Below are 17,313 nucleotides of genomic sequence, written 5' to 3'. Positions count from 1 at the left end.
GTGTGTGTGTGTGTGTGTGTGTGTGTGTGTGTGTGTGTGTGTGTGTGCGCGCGCATGCTTCTCCATGCAGTTAGAGATCACATTTTGAAAGTCTGGCCCAGTAGGTCATAGAGATTGGTACCTTTTTCAATAGGCTTTGGTAAGAACGTGGTGGATTAATACTCCTTCTGACAATACATTTTTATTCCCAAGAATATTCCCTATCATATTACAACAGCGTTAAAATAAAGACTTTGGGCATAAACTGCTTCATAGTTTTCTGTAATACTTGCTTAAAGAAATCAAAAGATTTATTGGCACACTGCAAGTAATAACTCCAGCACACACAGGCAGGACTTAACTTTGTAGTTGTTACTTGCAATGTGCCAATAAATCCTTTGATTTCTATAAGCGAGTATTAAATTTTTAAAACTGTATACAGAGACTGGGAATCAGATCCCTGGCATTGCCAATGGCGTGTCAATTTTAAACTTGCATACAAACAGAGGGGCTTATTTTGTATGTGCAGAGGGGGAATAGAAAAGCAGTTGTGTTGGAGAAATAGAAAGCAGAACCTCGTTGGAAAAACATTGCTTACTTGGCAAATAGGTTTTTGCATGGATCTGGATAAGCCATAGTTCCAAACTCTGACACCACAATTCTGTTTGCTTCTATATTGCAATTATATGTGTCACTGCGGAGGTATTTACTTCTGTAGTAAACTTCGCCTGACAAAGGGCAAACAAAATCTTTGTATTACATGCATACTGAGAAGATATTTATTTTCCTTAGAAAATTAATATAGAACACCTGTCAGATAAAGCAATTACAGTAGACCCTCATCTGGTTGGCCTCCAGTTAAGCAGACTATGGATTGTTTTCAACCCCTAATTTTTCAGAAGGTGTTTTGTGTCTCTGAAAAATTTCAGGGGAAAATGGGGCTGTGCTGTACTTTATTCCCATTGTTTATACTTATAGGCTGTCAACACTGATAGCCCAAATTTTGACTTACCCACTTTCCTTGGTTCACAAAACTTTTAGGCAATATTTTGTGTATGGGGTGTTGAGAAAAAGGTTTTAAACTAAAAATGCCAGCACTCGAAAGCAACTCTATATTGACTTATCTACATGTGCACATGAAAGAGCAGGAAGAATAAATTGTAAATTTCAAGTTCCTAAGGAATTGTTACAACAAACACTGAGGGAGTTCTAAAATTATGAAAGACAACATGACTTTTTCCTTTTTAAAAGTCCCACTTTACTAAATTTGACCATTTAAGCTTTTAAAGGCAGTTCCTTTAAACTCACACTGATGCTGTCACTAAAACAGCCCCCAAGAAGAATCTGTAATTTCTCTGATGATGATTACAGAGCAGGAAGAGTCCTATTAGGTCATCTAACCCACCCCTAGTCCAGAATAACCCTTTGTTACATTCATAAAAACCTCCTCTCTAGAGCTGGAATACTTGCAGGCAGCTATTTATGGGCATTTTTATGATACTCATCACTAACATATTTGAACACCTGTCAAACAATGAATTACGCTTCACAGCACCCCTGTGAAGTAGGGAAGGATTATTATTCTCATTTTATAGGAACTGTAACTAGGAACTATCACAGAGAGGTGAAGTGACTTGCCAATCATCACATAAAAAGTCTGAGGGAGAGTCACACATAGAACCCAAATCCCTGAACTCTTATAGCTGTGTTTTAATCACCAGCCCACGGTTCCTCCATCAGGAGAACAGTATGTATCTCCAGACATAATGGGGGAGGGGTGGCAGAAATCAATTTTCTTGGCAAATTTCAGTCTCCAGTGTTTGTAAAAAATCAGCACTCTTCTAGGTCTGAAGGAATGCCTGTATAGATTAAGCCACTTCAAGCATATAGGCTTGTGTGTCTGAACAAACACAGCTCCCTGTGGTTTAGGTGGTGCAATAAACTGGCAGTTTCAATGTCTGGCCATTTCTGTTTATGCTGTGTTCTTAAGAGGCACTGAACTTGGCAGGCAGACAAGAAACGTGTTTCTGGAATCTCTCATCCCAAAACAGCAATGGAAAATAAAAAACAAACGGGGGCAGGGAACCCAATTCTCCTACAAAGCTTGTATGTTGTGCAGCCAATAAGCACAATGAAAAACAGCCCCCATTATGTTCTAAAGCAGATGAAATAATATTCTATTTCCATATTGTATGGTCAGGTTGAGATTAAAAAGAGATTGGTATGGACGGAGGAAATATTGCTTCTGATCATTTCCAGCACCTTGCCTGAGGGTGGCAAGTAGGATTTGGACAGTCATTTAAGTATTGTTTATATAAGTGCAGTAAATATACCTGAGACCTGACTTGCAAGCTAAGTGGCAAAGTGGCCTAGTTTCACTCTTGGCTGCTGTCATAACTAGGTTCAAATCCTAAGAAGGGTGTTTTAGCCCATAATGTAAATAGGCTGTTTGCCCATGTCAAACAAACCTCTGTGCATGATGGAACTATTAAATATATGGAGATACACCTATCTCATAGAACTGGAAGGGACCCTGAAATGTCACTGAGTCCAGCCCCCTGCCTTCACTAGCAGGACCAAATACTGATTTTTGCCCCAGATCCCTAAGGGCCCCCTCAAGGATTGAGCTCACAACCCTGGATTTAGCAGGCCAATGCTCAAACCACTGAGCTATCCCTCCCCCAACTAGTAGCTGATTCAGTTTGGAATTGTGCAGGCAGGGCCGGCTCTACCATTTTTGCCACCCCAAGCAAAAAAAAAAGCACAAGCCTGTGCCGCCCGAACTGCCGCTCGGACTGTGCCGCCCCAAGAATGGACGGAATGCCTCCCCGTACCATGTGCCGCCCCAGGCACGTGCTTCCTCTGCTGGGGCCCGGAGCCGGCCCTGCATGCAGGTTACTGGGGCTCTGGATGGAAGCATAGTAGCAAAGTCTCTATACCTCCTGGATGCACCATGGCTATCTTCAGTTGTGGTGCAGGCAGAAGCTGCTATGTGCTTCCAAACAGCTGCAGAATGGAAATTGTAAATGGAAATGCAACTTCTATTGTGAGCTGTGTTTCTTAATCCTTTACTTTAATATCTACTCAAAACTATGGTATCTAGACCAGTCAACCAGAAATCCTGCCCTAGAGTGAAATCTTGATCCCACTGAAATCGGTGGGAGATTTGTCATTGGCTTCAGTGAAGCCAGGATTTTACCCTTGGTGTAAATATTCTGTGTTGCACAGCTCTATGCATAGTACCTACAGCACAAGCCTGTGAGAGCCTCAGACGCCTCAGCTCCCATTGAAGTCAACCTCAGGAAGGGTTGAAAGACCTGGCCCTTTAATGGGTGCTAACGTCCTTGAGGAAAACATAATTGACTTAAATTTTTTGAAATATTTCCATTAGTTCCTATGAGCCAGCTTTTTCTCTGCATTAGAGCAGATTTGTCTCATGCCACCAGCATAAATCTGACCTAAAGCCAATGTAGCTGACCCAGGGATTGCCACCCCAGTGTAAGGGGGATCATCTTGTGCCACTGAGCCACTACAGCAGCGCCTAGCACCATAGGCGCCGACTCCGTGGGTGCTCCGGGGCTGGAGCACCCACGGAGAAAAATTAGTGGGTGCTGAGCACCCACCAGCAGCTCCCCGTGGTCCCGCCCCCCCTGCTCCAGCTCACCTCCGCCTCCTCCATGAGCGCGCCACCACGTCCTGCTTCTCCCCCCTCCCTCCCAGAGCTTGCGCCGCGCAACAGCTGTTTTGTGGGGCAGGGAGGGAGGGGCGGGGAAAAAGTGGAGTTGGGGCGGGGGGGGCACGAGCACCCACCGGCGCCGGAGAAAGTTGGCGCCTATGCACCATTGGCACCCCTGTTCCCTGCAGCCAGAGAAGGGCTGTAGCTGGAAGAAAAGGGCATGGCTGGGCATTCCTGCTGCCCAGCAATCCTAAGGTTCTCAAATGGCTCTTTGGAGCCAATGGCAGCTGGTGCAAATTAGAGCAGCCTTTAGAAAGACTGATCCAGCACAGAAACCTCAGGGTCAGGGGAACATGCAAGGCTGATTTTAAGCTACTTTTGCACATTCCCCTTCTGAGATGAGCACAGCATTTCCACCTCAGAGAAGGAAAGTTGCACTGAGAAGGGCAAGACCACCACCCATTCTCTCTTACCACCATTGGCAGCTGTGTCTGTAAGACTACATTGACTGTCCTGCCCTTCATTTGATGTTCACTTGCTACACAGGCCCTTGTTAGTCTGATGTTTTGCAGGACCCCTAACCAACCACATGTCTAACAGGACCTTTAGCTAAGCATCTGAAACAATTCAATGTATAAGTCTTGTAAGCAAACTCCACCCACAGTTATCAAACCTTATGCTTCTGTTTAGAGACCAAGACTTGTTTTGGATGCTGGTGCTTTAATGCAGCAACGTACCGTTTTTAAATGTAAAACTGTGCACCAGAGCCAAGCCATCAAACCAGTGGTTATATTTGGTTTCCCCCACTGTATGCATGCCTGGGCCATTGCGAAGAAGAATCCCCTGGAGCCAGCTTGGTAGCTCACCTGTAAAGAAAAAGGATACAGCTCATTTCCACTCCAAGTCAAAGGTGACCTTGTGCACTAAAGGACAAATTCCCAAAGGTAAGCAGGTGCATGGATGATGCAAGTCAGGATTTTACAATTATGTATTTGCTCATGCCATTTAGGTATGCCAATGTGGCCCTAATTATATGCAAAACTGAAAACATGAAATTACCTGAACATAACTTACTAATTATAAGAGATTGACGAGGGAGGAGCATTTTCTTCCTGAACTTTCATTTTAAAATTATCCATCTAATCCCAATTTGCTATTACCAGCAAAAGCCAGGGCTTACCAGAAATAAATTATAGGAGTCATTTATAGATCAAATGCCTCTCAGTAGATGCCAATGTAAACTGAAGGCTGGTTGAATTCCAGTAACAATCCCACTAATAAAATTACACAGCGTAATGAAGTGTCATGATGGCAGTGCTTTAGAATACTAATAATGTCAATTCTGAGAGTATAAATAAAGATTATAAATATTGTATTGAGAATACAAAAGTGCTGTCCAGGGTTGAATACAAGATATAGGGATTTGGTGATTTATGACACATGAGGAACAAGAAATCAGCTAAGTTACTACATGTTATTCACAAAAAAATCTTTGCAACCTTAATAATGCTTTTTTAACAAAGTCAAGCACTCACAAGTTAGGAAATGCCAGAATTAAGCTTGCCTGTTTTTTCCTTTGTCGTATGCATGTGCTATTGTCTTTAATTACTTTATCACATTCTATTTTTTTCCACAAGACCCCTGCCTCGGTCAGTGCACAAAATAGATGGCACTCATTTAATGAGAAGCTCTTCAATATTTTGTGTCTTCCTCATTGTTCAATGGGAGACCCCACTACGCACTGTTCAAACCCTGCTCTGAAGACAGAATTATTAATAGAGCTGATCAGAATACTTTCAACGAAATGTTTATCAAAATATCTGGCTCCATCAAAGCTGAAACATTTTGCAGGGATGTACTGATTTTGACTAAGTTTTCGATAGGAAGATTTTTGAGGTCCAGGATGGTCTCTCTAGTCACTTCCACCGAGAAGCATTCCTGATCTTTTCTATCCAAAAAAATGGCTGTTTGAACATCTGGTTTGTGAAAGTGGTTGAAAGGTTCTGGTTTTGTTCCAATGCAGAATGAAAACAAATTGTGAAACCTTGAAAGCTGTCTTGAAACTGAATGGTCATCCTCTAGTCAGCTCTAATTATTCATTGCCTCATAGGCTCTTTTGTGAAATGTATTGCTCTAGTATCTGACTGCTTCATAAACATCAATTAACGTATTTTCACAACACTCCTTTGAGATGAGGCGCTATTATTATCCCTATTTTACAGATGGGAAATTGAGGCACCGAAATTAAGGTCAAAACTATCCACCAATTTTGGGTGCCCAATTTAAGATACCTATGACCTGATTTTTCAGAGTACTTAGTATTATATAGCACTTTATGTTAAAAGCACAGCTCCCATTGACTTCAATTGCAGCTGAGAGTGGTCACCATTTCTGCAAATCAGATGCTCAAGACAGACACCCAGAAAATGAGGAACACACAGTTCGTGGACACTTGTGAAAAGTTTGGTTTAACTGACTTGTCCAGCATCACACAGGAACTCATTCAGCTGCCTTAACCAGGAGCCCATCCTTTCTCTTTCTGCAATCCCCTGCCTCCTTTGCTACACACCTTCCAACTTCTGCAACAAGTGAAGCACGGGTCCTACAGACAACCGTCTCCTTCACTGTACAGCCCTGCTCTGCCCCAGAACAGGTCCATCCTTTGTAACGAATGAGGCTAGGTCCTGTGGGAAAAATAATAATAGGCCATGTAATTTGTGAGGGATATTGGTCCATGTGACTGAAGCCTGGTGTGTAAAAACTTTACTTTTCTTTAGGTATAAACTTTAATTCTTTGTAGTTTAAGTAAGATTTGTTATTAACAGGCTCTAAGGCCGCTCTGTCTCTCAGCCTTGATGCAAAGAGGAAGGTGACCCTTCACCTAATTAAGCCATGAACAACTGGTTCCCTAATTTTTTGCTGGTGCAAAGGGCAGTTGAAAAGGGACCTCTAGGAGTATTTTAAGAAAGGCTGAGTGGGAATATGAGTGGGTGAAAAGCAATGGCAATCACCACTAGGCCATAAGTCACATATAAGAATCTATCAAGGCCATGTGCACTCCCAACTGTTACTCCCACCAGGGGAGCAGAGGGGACTGAGATACTTCCATGAAGCAATCTCCTGCTTATCACATTTTTGGAGTAGCCTACGCTTGTGGTCTAGTCTTACGCCGGTTATTAGAAGAGAACTTCCAGTGAAAGGAGGGACTTTCCAAACTGACCAAGAGCCAAGCCTGCCCTTCCGTGACTGGGAGAGGACCATGTTTCTGGGTTATTAGATTTGTGGTCCCCTGATTTGCTCCAGGGAGGTGCCATAAGGTCGAACAAGCTAAAAATCACCACCATAAGGATCCAGGTAGATGTGGAGAATGGCATGTTCCACCTAGTCCACCCCAATGACAGCAAGGGCTGACACCTTTGCTTTCTGTAGGCTAGCTCTAAGGAAGAGGAGACCAAGACCACCACTGGCTATGCCAGCCTGACCAGAGGAAGCCCACCAGTCAGCATGAGGTGCCAACCAGAGATATCATCTGTTCCCCTGACCTGCAGTTCTGTGCTGATGCTCTGAAGGCCACGCAAGCTGAAGAGCAAAGCTTTTTCTTTTATTAAGTAACTTTCTTCTCTTTTTCCCCATTACCCTATTTTGTTATTGCATGGAGATGCCTGCCAATATTACTGATTTTACTCTAACCCTTTTAAAGCGTGTATGGGTGTGTGTGTGTGTGTGTGTGTGTACATACTGTGCACATGTAAGCAAAAGCGTAACTAACAGTACATGCCATTAATCATTTCCCATGTGCTAAGTGGTTTCCCTTAAACCATTTTGTTAGCTGGTTTGTATTTGTATGCACCACTCTGCATTAAGAGGGGAATGGAGAGTTGCAGATCTTTGATGTATCAAAAAGTGGGGAAATTAGCCTGGAACTGAGCAAAAAGAGGATCCTCATTGCCTGAGCTAGGGTTTAAATTAATGAAAGGGGAGGTGAGGGACCAGCCAGTTCCCTTCATCCTAAACTAGCCCATAAGTGCTTACAGACTCTAAAGGGGAGGGGCATATGTTCTCCTCCCCCGTTCAGCTGGGGCCAGCCCCATTGCCGCTGGTGGCACTTCAAGGACTGAGAAGGAAACAACACTTAAGTATTTAGTATTTGAAAGAACTGACTTGTTGTCTTAATTTCATGATTTGATTACTGGCTGTGTTCACCTGCTGATATAATCAGTTGGTGATTCCATTCCACATCATTGTAAGGTGCTTCATTCCAACTGTGATCTTGATGTGATCATTTGTATTGTATGGTCTCACTTAGGCTACGTCTTCACTACCCGCCGATCCGGCGGGTAGCAATCGGTTTATCGGGGATCGACTTACCGCGTCTCGTGAGGACGCGGTAAAATCGATCCCTGATGGCTCTACCGTCGACTCCGGAACTCCACCTCGACAAGAGGCGGTAGCGGAGTCGGCGGCAGCGCGGCAGCGGTCGACTTTCCCGCGTCCTCACCGCCAGGTAAGCCGACCTAAAATACGCAACTTCAGCTACGGTATTCACGTAGCTGAAGTTGCGTATCTTAGGTCGGAAGTCCGCTGTAGTGTAGACCTAGCCTTAGTTTAGTAAAAGTTTAAGTCAGGGGTTGGCAACCTTTCAGAAGTGGTGTGCCGAGTCTTCATTTATTCACTCTAATTTAAGGTTTTGCGTGCCAGTAATACATTTTAACGTTTTTAGAAGGTCTCTTTCTAGAAGTCTGTAATATATAAAGAAACTATTGTTGTATGTAAAGTAAATAAGGTTTTTAAAATGTTTAAGAAGCTTCATTTAAAATTAAATTAAAATGCAGAGCCCCCCAGATCAGTGGCCAGGACCCGGGCAGTGTCCTGAAAATCAGCTCGCGTGCCGCCTTTGGCACGCATGCCATAGGTTGCCTACCTCTGGTTTAAGTAATTGCCCATAGTGAGAAGTTAATTGACTTTAAGTTTGCTTGTTTATTAATTTGAAGAAGGGGTGTGTGTGTTTTCCTCCCCTTCAAAGTTGCAACAAGGGCCAAACAACCTGAAGGGCAAAAGTAATTTAGTAGAGTATTTGAGGGCCATTTGGCTCTGTTTCCAAATAAATATCTATCTTCCTCACAAATTAAAGACTGCATCATAATGCATATTCATAAAGGGTCCAAATTAAGGTTGTAAACAAACCAAAAGTAAAGCTATTCCATCATGTGACATCATTTTGACACCCTCACGGTCATCATGAGGGATGGAACCTTTAGAGCCACCACTCACACCTCGGTCACTTCAAAAGTCATTGATAGTACAAGTAGGTTGTTATCCTCTGTGGCCCAGCACTAGAGGGAGATGAGACAAACACTTTCACAATGTGTTTCACAGATATTTTCTAACAGCAGAGGAATGGTGAGACTCAGGAGTTATGAGTTCCATTCCAAGCTCTGGAGGAGAAGGTTATCTAATAGGCACAGACCTCTGCCTGTTCTCTTTCTGCCACACCCGTTCCAGCCTATCTTTGTCTCCAGTCCTGTCTCTTCTGCACATCTGGATCATCATCCCTGTCCCATTCTCCTTGCCTACTCACTTCCAGTCAGCACTGCTCAGGCTTCTTGTTTCAGTTCCAGTTTCTTTGCCCAGCAAGTCTTAGTGTCACCCCTCTGGAATCCCTGTCCCAGCCTTCTCCCCACCCCAGTTCTCAGTCCCAGTCTCTTTAACCAGACATTCCCAGTCCCCATCCCACTCCTGGCTCCTCAAGTAATCTCTCTCTCTTCCCTACCTTGGCCTCCAGTCACACCCCTCCCTACATTCTCCATCCCCACTTGCTCCCATTCATCCTCCCAGGAACTTTGTCCAATGTCAATGTGACCCCCCCAACTCCTTGTCCCAATCTCTTTGCCTAGCCAGTCCCAGTTCTCCTTTGCCCCAGCTCCTTGTGCGATCTGTTTTCCTTTCCCTCTGACCTCTTTCCTCCTGCCCTACTCATTCTCAGTTCCCATCTTTGTGCCAACCAGTCCCGGTCTCCCCCTGGCTCATCTGATTTCACTCTCCCTGCACTTATTGACTCTCAGCCCCCTCCCCCTGATTCCCAGTCCCTCTCTCCTTCCCCCACCCGTTCAAGTCCCCCATGGTCTCCATCCCAGTCTCTGCCTCAGTTCCAATCTCCTTGCTCAGCTAGTCCCAATCTTTCTGCCGCACCTCGACTCCCAGTTCCCCTCTACCCGTCCCACCACCAGCCAGCCGCCATGCCCTTTCTCCCAATCTATTCTCCTCTCCCAGGTCTTGTACTCACTACCTTTGAATCATGCAATTTCCTCTTCCATGTTGCCTCAGCCCAGCAGGGGGCATTGACTCTCCTGGCCTCTCAATCCACCTACTTTCAGTTCTGGTGCTTGGATCTGGACCTGGCACAGCTCACAGCAGCCCAGAGCTGCAACTACAGGGACAGTCCTGCTCAGCCCAAACTGGAACCTGCTCAGAATGGAGGGAATCTTCAGGGAATCTGAATGCTAAAATCCAAGTCTCTACTGAGCATGTGTGAACTCAGATTTTTCAAAGGCTTATAAATTGGCCAAATGTGGGTGGATTTTCACAAGGATAGCAAAAGGCACGTCCCTGACACAAAGGCCAACCCCCTGTTAAATTTCAAGTCCTTGCTCCAAAGCATGGGGACAGGGAGCAGACAGGCCTAATACCGTTAAAAAAAATCACCAACATTTTTGAAAATATGAAGAACGTGGTCTTGTCCTGCCAGCCTCGTTCTCAAAACTGGCTGAACAATTCTGGCTGACATTTTTCAAAAAACATTCCGTCTGAGGCAGACACCCGGCATGGAAAATTTCAGTTTCGCAAAGTTCTAAGCAACTGAAAACAGGGTAGTATAATGGAAAGAATCAGGCAACCTTAATAAAAGGCGATTTTATCAGGCCTGCCTTTAATACATTCCAAGAACGTTTATTTAACTAATACTGTATACACATTACTACTATTTATATTGTAATTGGTCCAGTCCTGGACCAGAATCCCATTGTGCTAGGCACAGTACAAACATACACACCTTCATATGGTATTAGGTTTGAAATTCTGTGCGGGGAAGAGAATAAACGGATGAAGATAGATGCACATTTGACTGTTCTAACAAGAGCTACAGAAGAGTCTAGGCTCTCTGAAGGGTTAAAATCCATGTGCATTTGGCTCTGGTATATGGATTGTGCCAGCTCTTTTCCAGACCCAAAGTCCAGAGTTTGGTCTGGAGACCAAAGGCCTAGCAAGTAGTGATCATTTAAGAGAAAGTTGGGGTAAACAAGATAACATTGCCTTTGATAAAATATGCTTGGTCAGTAGAAATGCCAGATGTTGAAGCAATAACTGAATAATTATGTTTCATCCAATGTTTCAAATTGAACAAAGGATCCCTGTTCCTATTGTGTTTCTCCTGAAGGGAAACAATCTTCTCACAGATCCAACCTTGAGTTTATGAAAAGTTGGCACGTCAGTATAAAGATATGGCATCCTTCCACCTCCCTTCCCAGGGACCAATGCCCTCCTTAAGACACACAGAAGACAATCTGTATTATCATATCCTTTCACTGTTTCTTTGCTTTAACCCCTAGGAATGTACCTGTTGGACAATCAAAGTCTAGTCTTCTTATGTACCTCCCTTTAGTCTGTAAGAGTTAGCCATACGAAGAAAGTGGCTCTCTTCAGTATTGCCACTAGAGGGCTGAGAGTAGATAAATAATGTAAGTTTAATATATTCCGGGGGGGTTTCAGATTGCAAAAGCTTTATTTCTTGTTAGACGTATAACAGAACTGGAGGGGAAAAACCATAAGAATTCACTCTAATGCTCTCTCCCCTTCCACCTCATTCCCCCCAAAAAGGATACATATCTGGATGGAGGAAAAAAACACTCTAAACACTTTCCCTGCTCCCCCCCTACAAAGAGTACATAAGATGCATCAGTGCAGAGTTTCCCAAGGCACGGGGCAAAGGACTAGGCCAGGTGTGGGCAAACTTTTTGGCCCGAGGGCCACATTGGGGTTGCAAAATTGTATGGAGGGCCAGGTAGGGAAGGCTGTGTCTCCCCAAACAGCCTGGCCCATGCCCCCTATCTGCACCCTCCCACTTCCTGCCCCCTAACTGCCCCTCTCAGAACCCCTGACCCATCCAAGCCTCCCTGCTCCTTGTCCCTTAACTGCCCACTCCCAGGACCCACTACCCCTAACCGCCCCCTGGAATCCCACCCACCCCACTCCCTGTCCCCTGACTGCCCTGACCCCTATCCACACCCCCGCCCCCTGACAGGCCCCCTGGGACTCCCTCGCTTATCCAACACCCCCCCATTCCCCATTCCCTGACCACCACCCCGAACCTCAGCCCCTTATCCAACCCCCCGGCACCGGCCCCCTTACCATGCCGCTCAGAGCAGCATGTCTGGCATCCGCGCCGCCCGGCCGGAACCAGACACGCTGCCACGCTGCTCTGCAGGAGCGTGCAACCCCACCGCCCAGAGTGCTGCCCGCGCGGCTGTGTAGCTGGGGGGGACAGGGGGACAGCCTCCCTGGCCGAGAGCTCAGGGGCCGGGCAGGACAGTCCCGCAGGCTGTAGTTTGCCCACCTCTGGACTAGGCAGACACAGAAAATTTATCAATTAAATTAAGTAGGTCTCTAACACCACATGGTGGGATTGCTTTCATTCTTCATTAAGTGGGGCTCAGCTGGAAGACATTGTTACTGTATGTACACAATAGAAGTATTACTTTGCACACAGTAAAAAAGACTTTCTAACACTGATCTTGTATGTATTATTTTCATTCTCTTGGCGAAAACAGCTAGTATCCTAATTAAAATATATCATCATCATCACCACTCCCATAACCGCATTGGTTGTTGGGACACCATCATTGATGAGCAATCAACCAATTGTCTCCATCCCTGACGATTGTGTGTCAGTGCTTGAGTCTCCGCGAAGTTCATTCCTATCCACTCTTTTATGTTGTCAGTCCATCTCTTCTTCTGTCTACCTCTTCTTCTCTTCCCCTGTACTGTCCCTTGGAGGATGATCTTGGATAGGCCAGATGATCTTGTTACATGGCCATACCACTTCAGCTTGCGCTTCTTCACAGTCCTCAGGAGGTCTTCAGATGACCCAGCGCGTTGAGTGATGATGTTGCAGACCCCTTCATTAGTGACATGGTTGAAGTAGGAGATGCCCAGGATTTTACGGAAGTATCTCATCTCTACTACCTGTATTTTCCATTCAAGTTCTGCCATAGGGTCCATGTCTTGCACGTATACAGAAAAATGGAGATGACCAATGCTTGCAGCAGTTTCAGTTTGGATTCCAGGGAAGATGTTCTTATTCCTCCAAATTGGCTTTCGCTTTGCCACTGCTGCTGTTTGCGCAATTCTTGCCAGAATTTCTGCTTTGGATCCTTCATCAGTGATGATTTCCCCCAAATATTTGAAATGTTTCACTGTCTCCAGTTCTTGTCCACTGACAGTGATATGTGAGCTAATCCCATCACGTTTGTTTGTCATCAGCTTGGTTTTCTCTGCTGTATTTTGCGGAGGTTTCATCCAATTGTTTAACAAGGTTGGCAAGTTCATCTTCGCTGCCCACCAGGCCGTCAATGTCATCAGCGAACCGAAGATTTGAGACTGTTCACCCCCCAGTGCTGACTGTGCATATGTGATCTTCTAGGGCATCAGTCATTATGTGCTCCAAGTAGATGTTGAACAGTGTGGGCGAAAGAAGGCAGCCATGCCAGATTCCAACAGTGGTGCGAAACCACACTCCTATTGTGCCACTGATGAGAACTGCACTGCTGGCCTTGGCATATAGTTGTTTAATGGTAAGAATAAGGTTACAACCAACATTGTACTTCTTCATGGTTGCCCAGAGAGCTTCGGTGCCATACTCTGTCAAATGCCTTCTTGAAGTCAACAAAGACATGGTAGATGTCCTGCTGGTGTTGTAAGGACTTCTCACATAGAACACGAAGGTTGAAAATCTGTTCTGTGGTACTTCTTCCAGCATGAAAGCTAGCCTGTTCTTCAGCAATGATGTTCTCCACTTGTGGCTTCAGTCTGTTCAATATGACTTTCAACATCACTTTGCTGAATTTGCAATTAAGCTTATGGTCTGGTAATTTTGACACAATTGCAGGTGGCCTTTCTTTGGCAGAGAGATGATTAGTGACTGTGTCAACGTGAGGACCACTCACAGGTCTGCCAGATCTTGTTGCAGATCTTGGTGAGTACGTCTATTACTATTTCTCCTCCGAATTTCATCAATCATCAAGACAAAGAAGGGAACAGTCTTACAGAAGAAAGGGACATCATCAATAGGTGGACAAACCTAAAGTTCTGAGCACACCTAACATCTGTTTCCTACCAGCATCATGCAACAGAAGGAAGCCACTGATGCATGGAGGTGCAGCAAAGCATCTGCACAAAAGGCAGCCCAGTGCACCGGGAAACATAGGTGAGACAGACAGCCACTGTTTCAGCTACTAGTGCATGGGCTGCATAAGCAGATGACCTGTCTTAGGCACCTAGTTCCAGGAGAGGATTCATAGCTGAGGCTCCCAAGCAGAGTCAGCCACTTAGGTGCCTAAGCCCCTCTCTTCTCTCTGCCCCTCACCTCAGCAGATCATTCCAGGCTAGTTTAGGCAGCTTCCTGCTCAGCCGTCCGGCTTCTGAAAATCCCTTCCGTACACAAAACTCTTTCCTCGTGCATTATACTGGGAAGGACGGAGACTAACTCACGGCTGAAGATTCCGCTGAGCAGCGGCCCACCTCGAGGTCAAACATTGCAATGCTGAGCAGAGTAATGCCTAAAGTACCTCTAAGGATCTGGGTCCTAGGGAGATTTTTTTCCCTCCATCTGCCAAGCGGAGATAATGATATTTTCCTCTGTCCCCTGAGGGATGTGAACATGAATCCATAAATGTTTGAAAAGTGATCAGATATTACAGTGATGAAGTCATGTTAAATGAGCATGTTATTAGACAGAATAGCACAGTGAGTTGCCAGTGAAGTTCCTAGAAACAAGGAAAGCCAATAAAGTCCTCATAAATGCAGACTGAGATCAGTACATAGAGTGAGTGATAATACAAGCCACTGAAAAATACACAGAGAAGGGGAGGTGTGCGTAGCTGACTGAAAAAATATTGAATGTTTAAAGATTCTCTTTCTTTCCACAACCAATAAGTAACTGGACCAGCATCTGTTTTAAGTGTGTTCTATTCTGAAAAGTGACTTTAAAAATTGGCATTGTGGGATTCTGTGTTTATTGTCTCTGCACCATGACCTAAACCTGGAATCTGAGAGTCAAGCTGGGTCCTCTGAGGCACTGCATCTCTACCCATAAAGATTTTGCAGGTGAGATTTTAAGTAATTCTGGTTGAGGATTGCAAGCCAGAATACATAGAATCCAGTTCACCCCTTATCTGTGTTAGCCACGATTACAGGAGTGAAAGCAATACAATCTTGTTTTTGTCTCTATCAGCAGCAGATGTTACTCTGAATTCATACCGGGGCAGATTGTTTGATTAAGAAGGTGCCACTTTTGCCTACTTGCTGTTCCGACAACAACCACTCTTTATAAATCATTCTTTATCTCGCTGCATCACAAAACTCTTTAGAATGAAATAAAATGTGGCAATCAAATCAAGGCAAAAATACTAACCATGGTCACAGTATCTACTGAAATGACTTCACCCAAAATGCATTAAAAAAAATTGATTTTCATTAAATCACCAACTTAAATCATCTGACTTTAAATTATCCTGACTCAGGAGAACCGTTCCTTTTTCTCTGGCTTGTCCTGCCCTCTTTGTAATAAAGCCACTTGGCATTAGTTATGTCTGCCTTTCTATTTGTCTTTAGAAACAGCTCTACAAGGAGTTACAGTCCCTCTCTCCGTCGCCAGGAAGTGAAAAAGACAATGTCAGCCACTCCTCTGAACTGAACATGAAGAAAGTGACTAGAGGCTAGTGACTGACTACGGAAAGAGGGAGAAACTGAAAGGACAAAGAGGAAGGGAGGGAATTGGGGTGGCACCAGATTTGAATCCACCTGACTTTGCCGGCAACCACCAGTTTCAGTGACTCCTTTTCAAACTTACTTGCAGGAAATGTACACCTGGAAATGTACACCCAAAAATGTCCATAAAGTGAGAAAAGTCCTGCAATTAGGGGGTAGAAATAAGATCTGATCTCAATCTTCTAAACAGCCATTCACCTCTCTCTCATATTCTCCCTTTCATTAGACCCAGCAATTCCCCTTCTCAGTGTTGTCTTGGGGGAAACAAGTGCTAGATTATTAACTCATTTGAAAACATAAAAATACCCACCCAGTTTGGAACAGATTGTCCTTACCTTTCACCTCTGCTTTTATGGGCTCTGGGTGTTCCTCTTTATTTCTACCAAAGATCACATCCATGTCTGCTGCACTTAAACAACCTGTATATCCCCTGCACAGCTGGTGTTGCTCTTGTGGTTCCCTCTCTGACTGGGCTGCAAACAGCTCTTTCCTGTTATTTATAGAGCCAAAGTGCGCCTCCCGCCTGCTGCTGGTGGCTGATAGTCTGTCAATTTACAATAGCTGTTCTTTAATCCTTAGCACATATAATACTGTAATTCTCTCCCTCCCTCTCCACACTTAACTCTTTATCTCTACTCCTTTGATAGACAGAGAGAACTAATTCATGTGCCTTTTTGCTCATGATTGAACAAGAGATCAGTTCAGCAGGGGGCTATTGTCTGATCCCACCTGAATCCCAGGGATTCTGAGAAACTTTAGATATTGATTAGATAGGGATCCTTGCCCATATAACAATGCTGAAGGAAAGAGCAAAAAACCTCCACCTGCTACTGTGATCCTGTTTTTTAGGAGCTAATAAAAAAAAAAAGTCTCTAGAGCTGATCACATCCTTCTCTTTGGAATACAAGCTTGTGCCATTCTGAGAAGTAGCAGAAAATGATCAGTGCACAGCTCTGTGCTTTATTTTTTGAACAGACTGTTGAAAAGTAAGCTAAAGGGCACCTCTCTGAATGACAAATGGCTGTCTTCACAAACAAGGGTTGTAACATCACTCAAATCATGTAATGGTGAGTAAGCGGGGTTAGGGACCTTTTTTTTTTTTAAAAGAGTTAACTTCACTGCTTTTGTTTCAAGATTAGGTTCTTAGCTGATTCCAGTGTTGTTCATGTTGAAATCCTCCCGTCAAAGAATTATTTCAATATAAAGCATGTGATTGCAGAGCAAACCAAGGGACTACATTTAACATGAACGATAAGACTCCTTGTACAACTGAATAGTATACAACTTTATGTGAGATTACCTTGGAAGTCAGAGACTTATTTGTTCCCATAATATGTTTAAATCACCTCCTAATAGCTGATTAAGCAATGATAATATTTACATGCTTATTTTATGTAAAATGGAGCTTTCATTACCTATGACAGCTCTTGCTTGCTTGTGGATATTGCTCCTTTTGTCCTTACTCGCAGTCTTCCCAGAGGTCTGCCTTCACACTGCACAGTTCCTCAAGGCAGTCATCGTGCCTTCTTCTCCATTTGGAAAACACCTCACACACTGTGGGCCCCAAGAGAAATAAAGGATAATACAGTAACACAATACAGCTTCTAAATATGGAAGTA

The 17,313-nt window shown here is 44.3% G+C and overlaps 1 protein-coding gene across 1 annotated transcript in view; it reads right to left on the bottom strand.

Annotated features, from left to right (window-relative positions):
* The window catches only part of LOC112106858 (beta,beta-carotene 15,15'-dioxygenase), a 28,436-nt gene extending 12,343 nt beyond the window's left edge, over nucleotides 1-16,093 (bottom strand). The window contains exons 1-3 of the mRNA XM_026663694.1: nucleotides 16,030-16,093; nucleotides 4,393-4,521; nucleotides 578-707 (exon numbers count right to left, since the gene is read on the bottom strand). Coding sequence (XP_026519479.1) covers nucleotides 578-707; nucleotides 4,393-4,521; nucleotides 16,030-16,093 — 323 coding nt within the window. The remainder of the gene's footprint in view (nucleotides 1-577; nucleotides 708-4,392; nucleotides 4,522-16,029) is intronic.
* Nucleotides 16,094-17,313: the final 1,220 nt, after the last annotated feature.

This window comes from Terrapene carolina, unplaced genomic scaffold (assembly GCF_002925995.2).
Source record: "Terrapene carolina triunguis isolate 2854851 unplaced genomic scaffold, T_m_triunguis-2.0 Scaffold33891, whole genome shotgun sequence".
NCBI classification, from domain to species: domain Eukaryota; kingdom Metazoa; phylum Chordata; order Testudines; family Emydidae; genus Terrapene; species Terrapene triunguis.
Note: the sequence above shows the minus strand (reverse complement) of the source record. Positions and strands in the feature narration are given on the sequence as shown.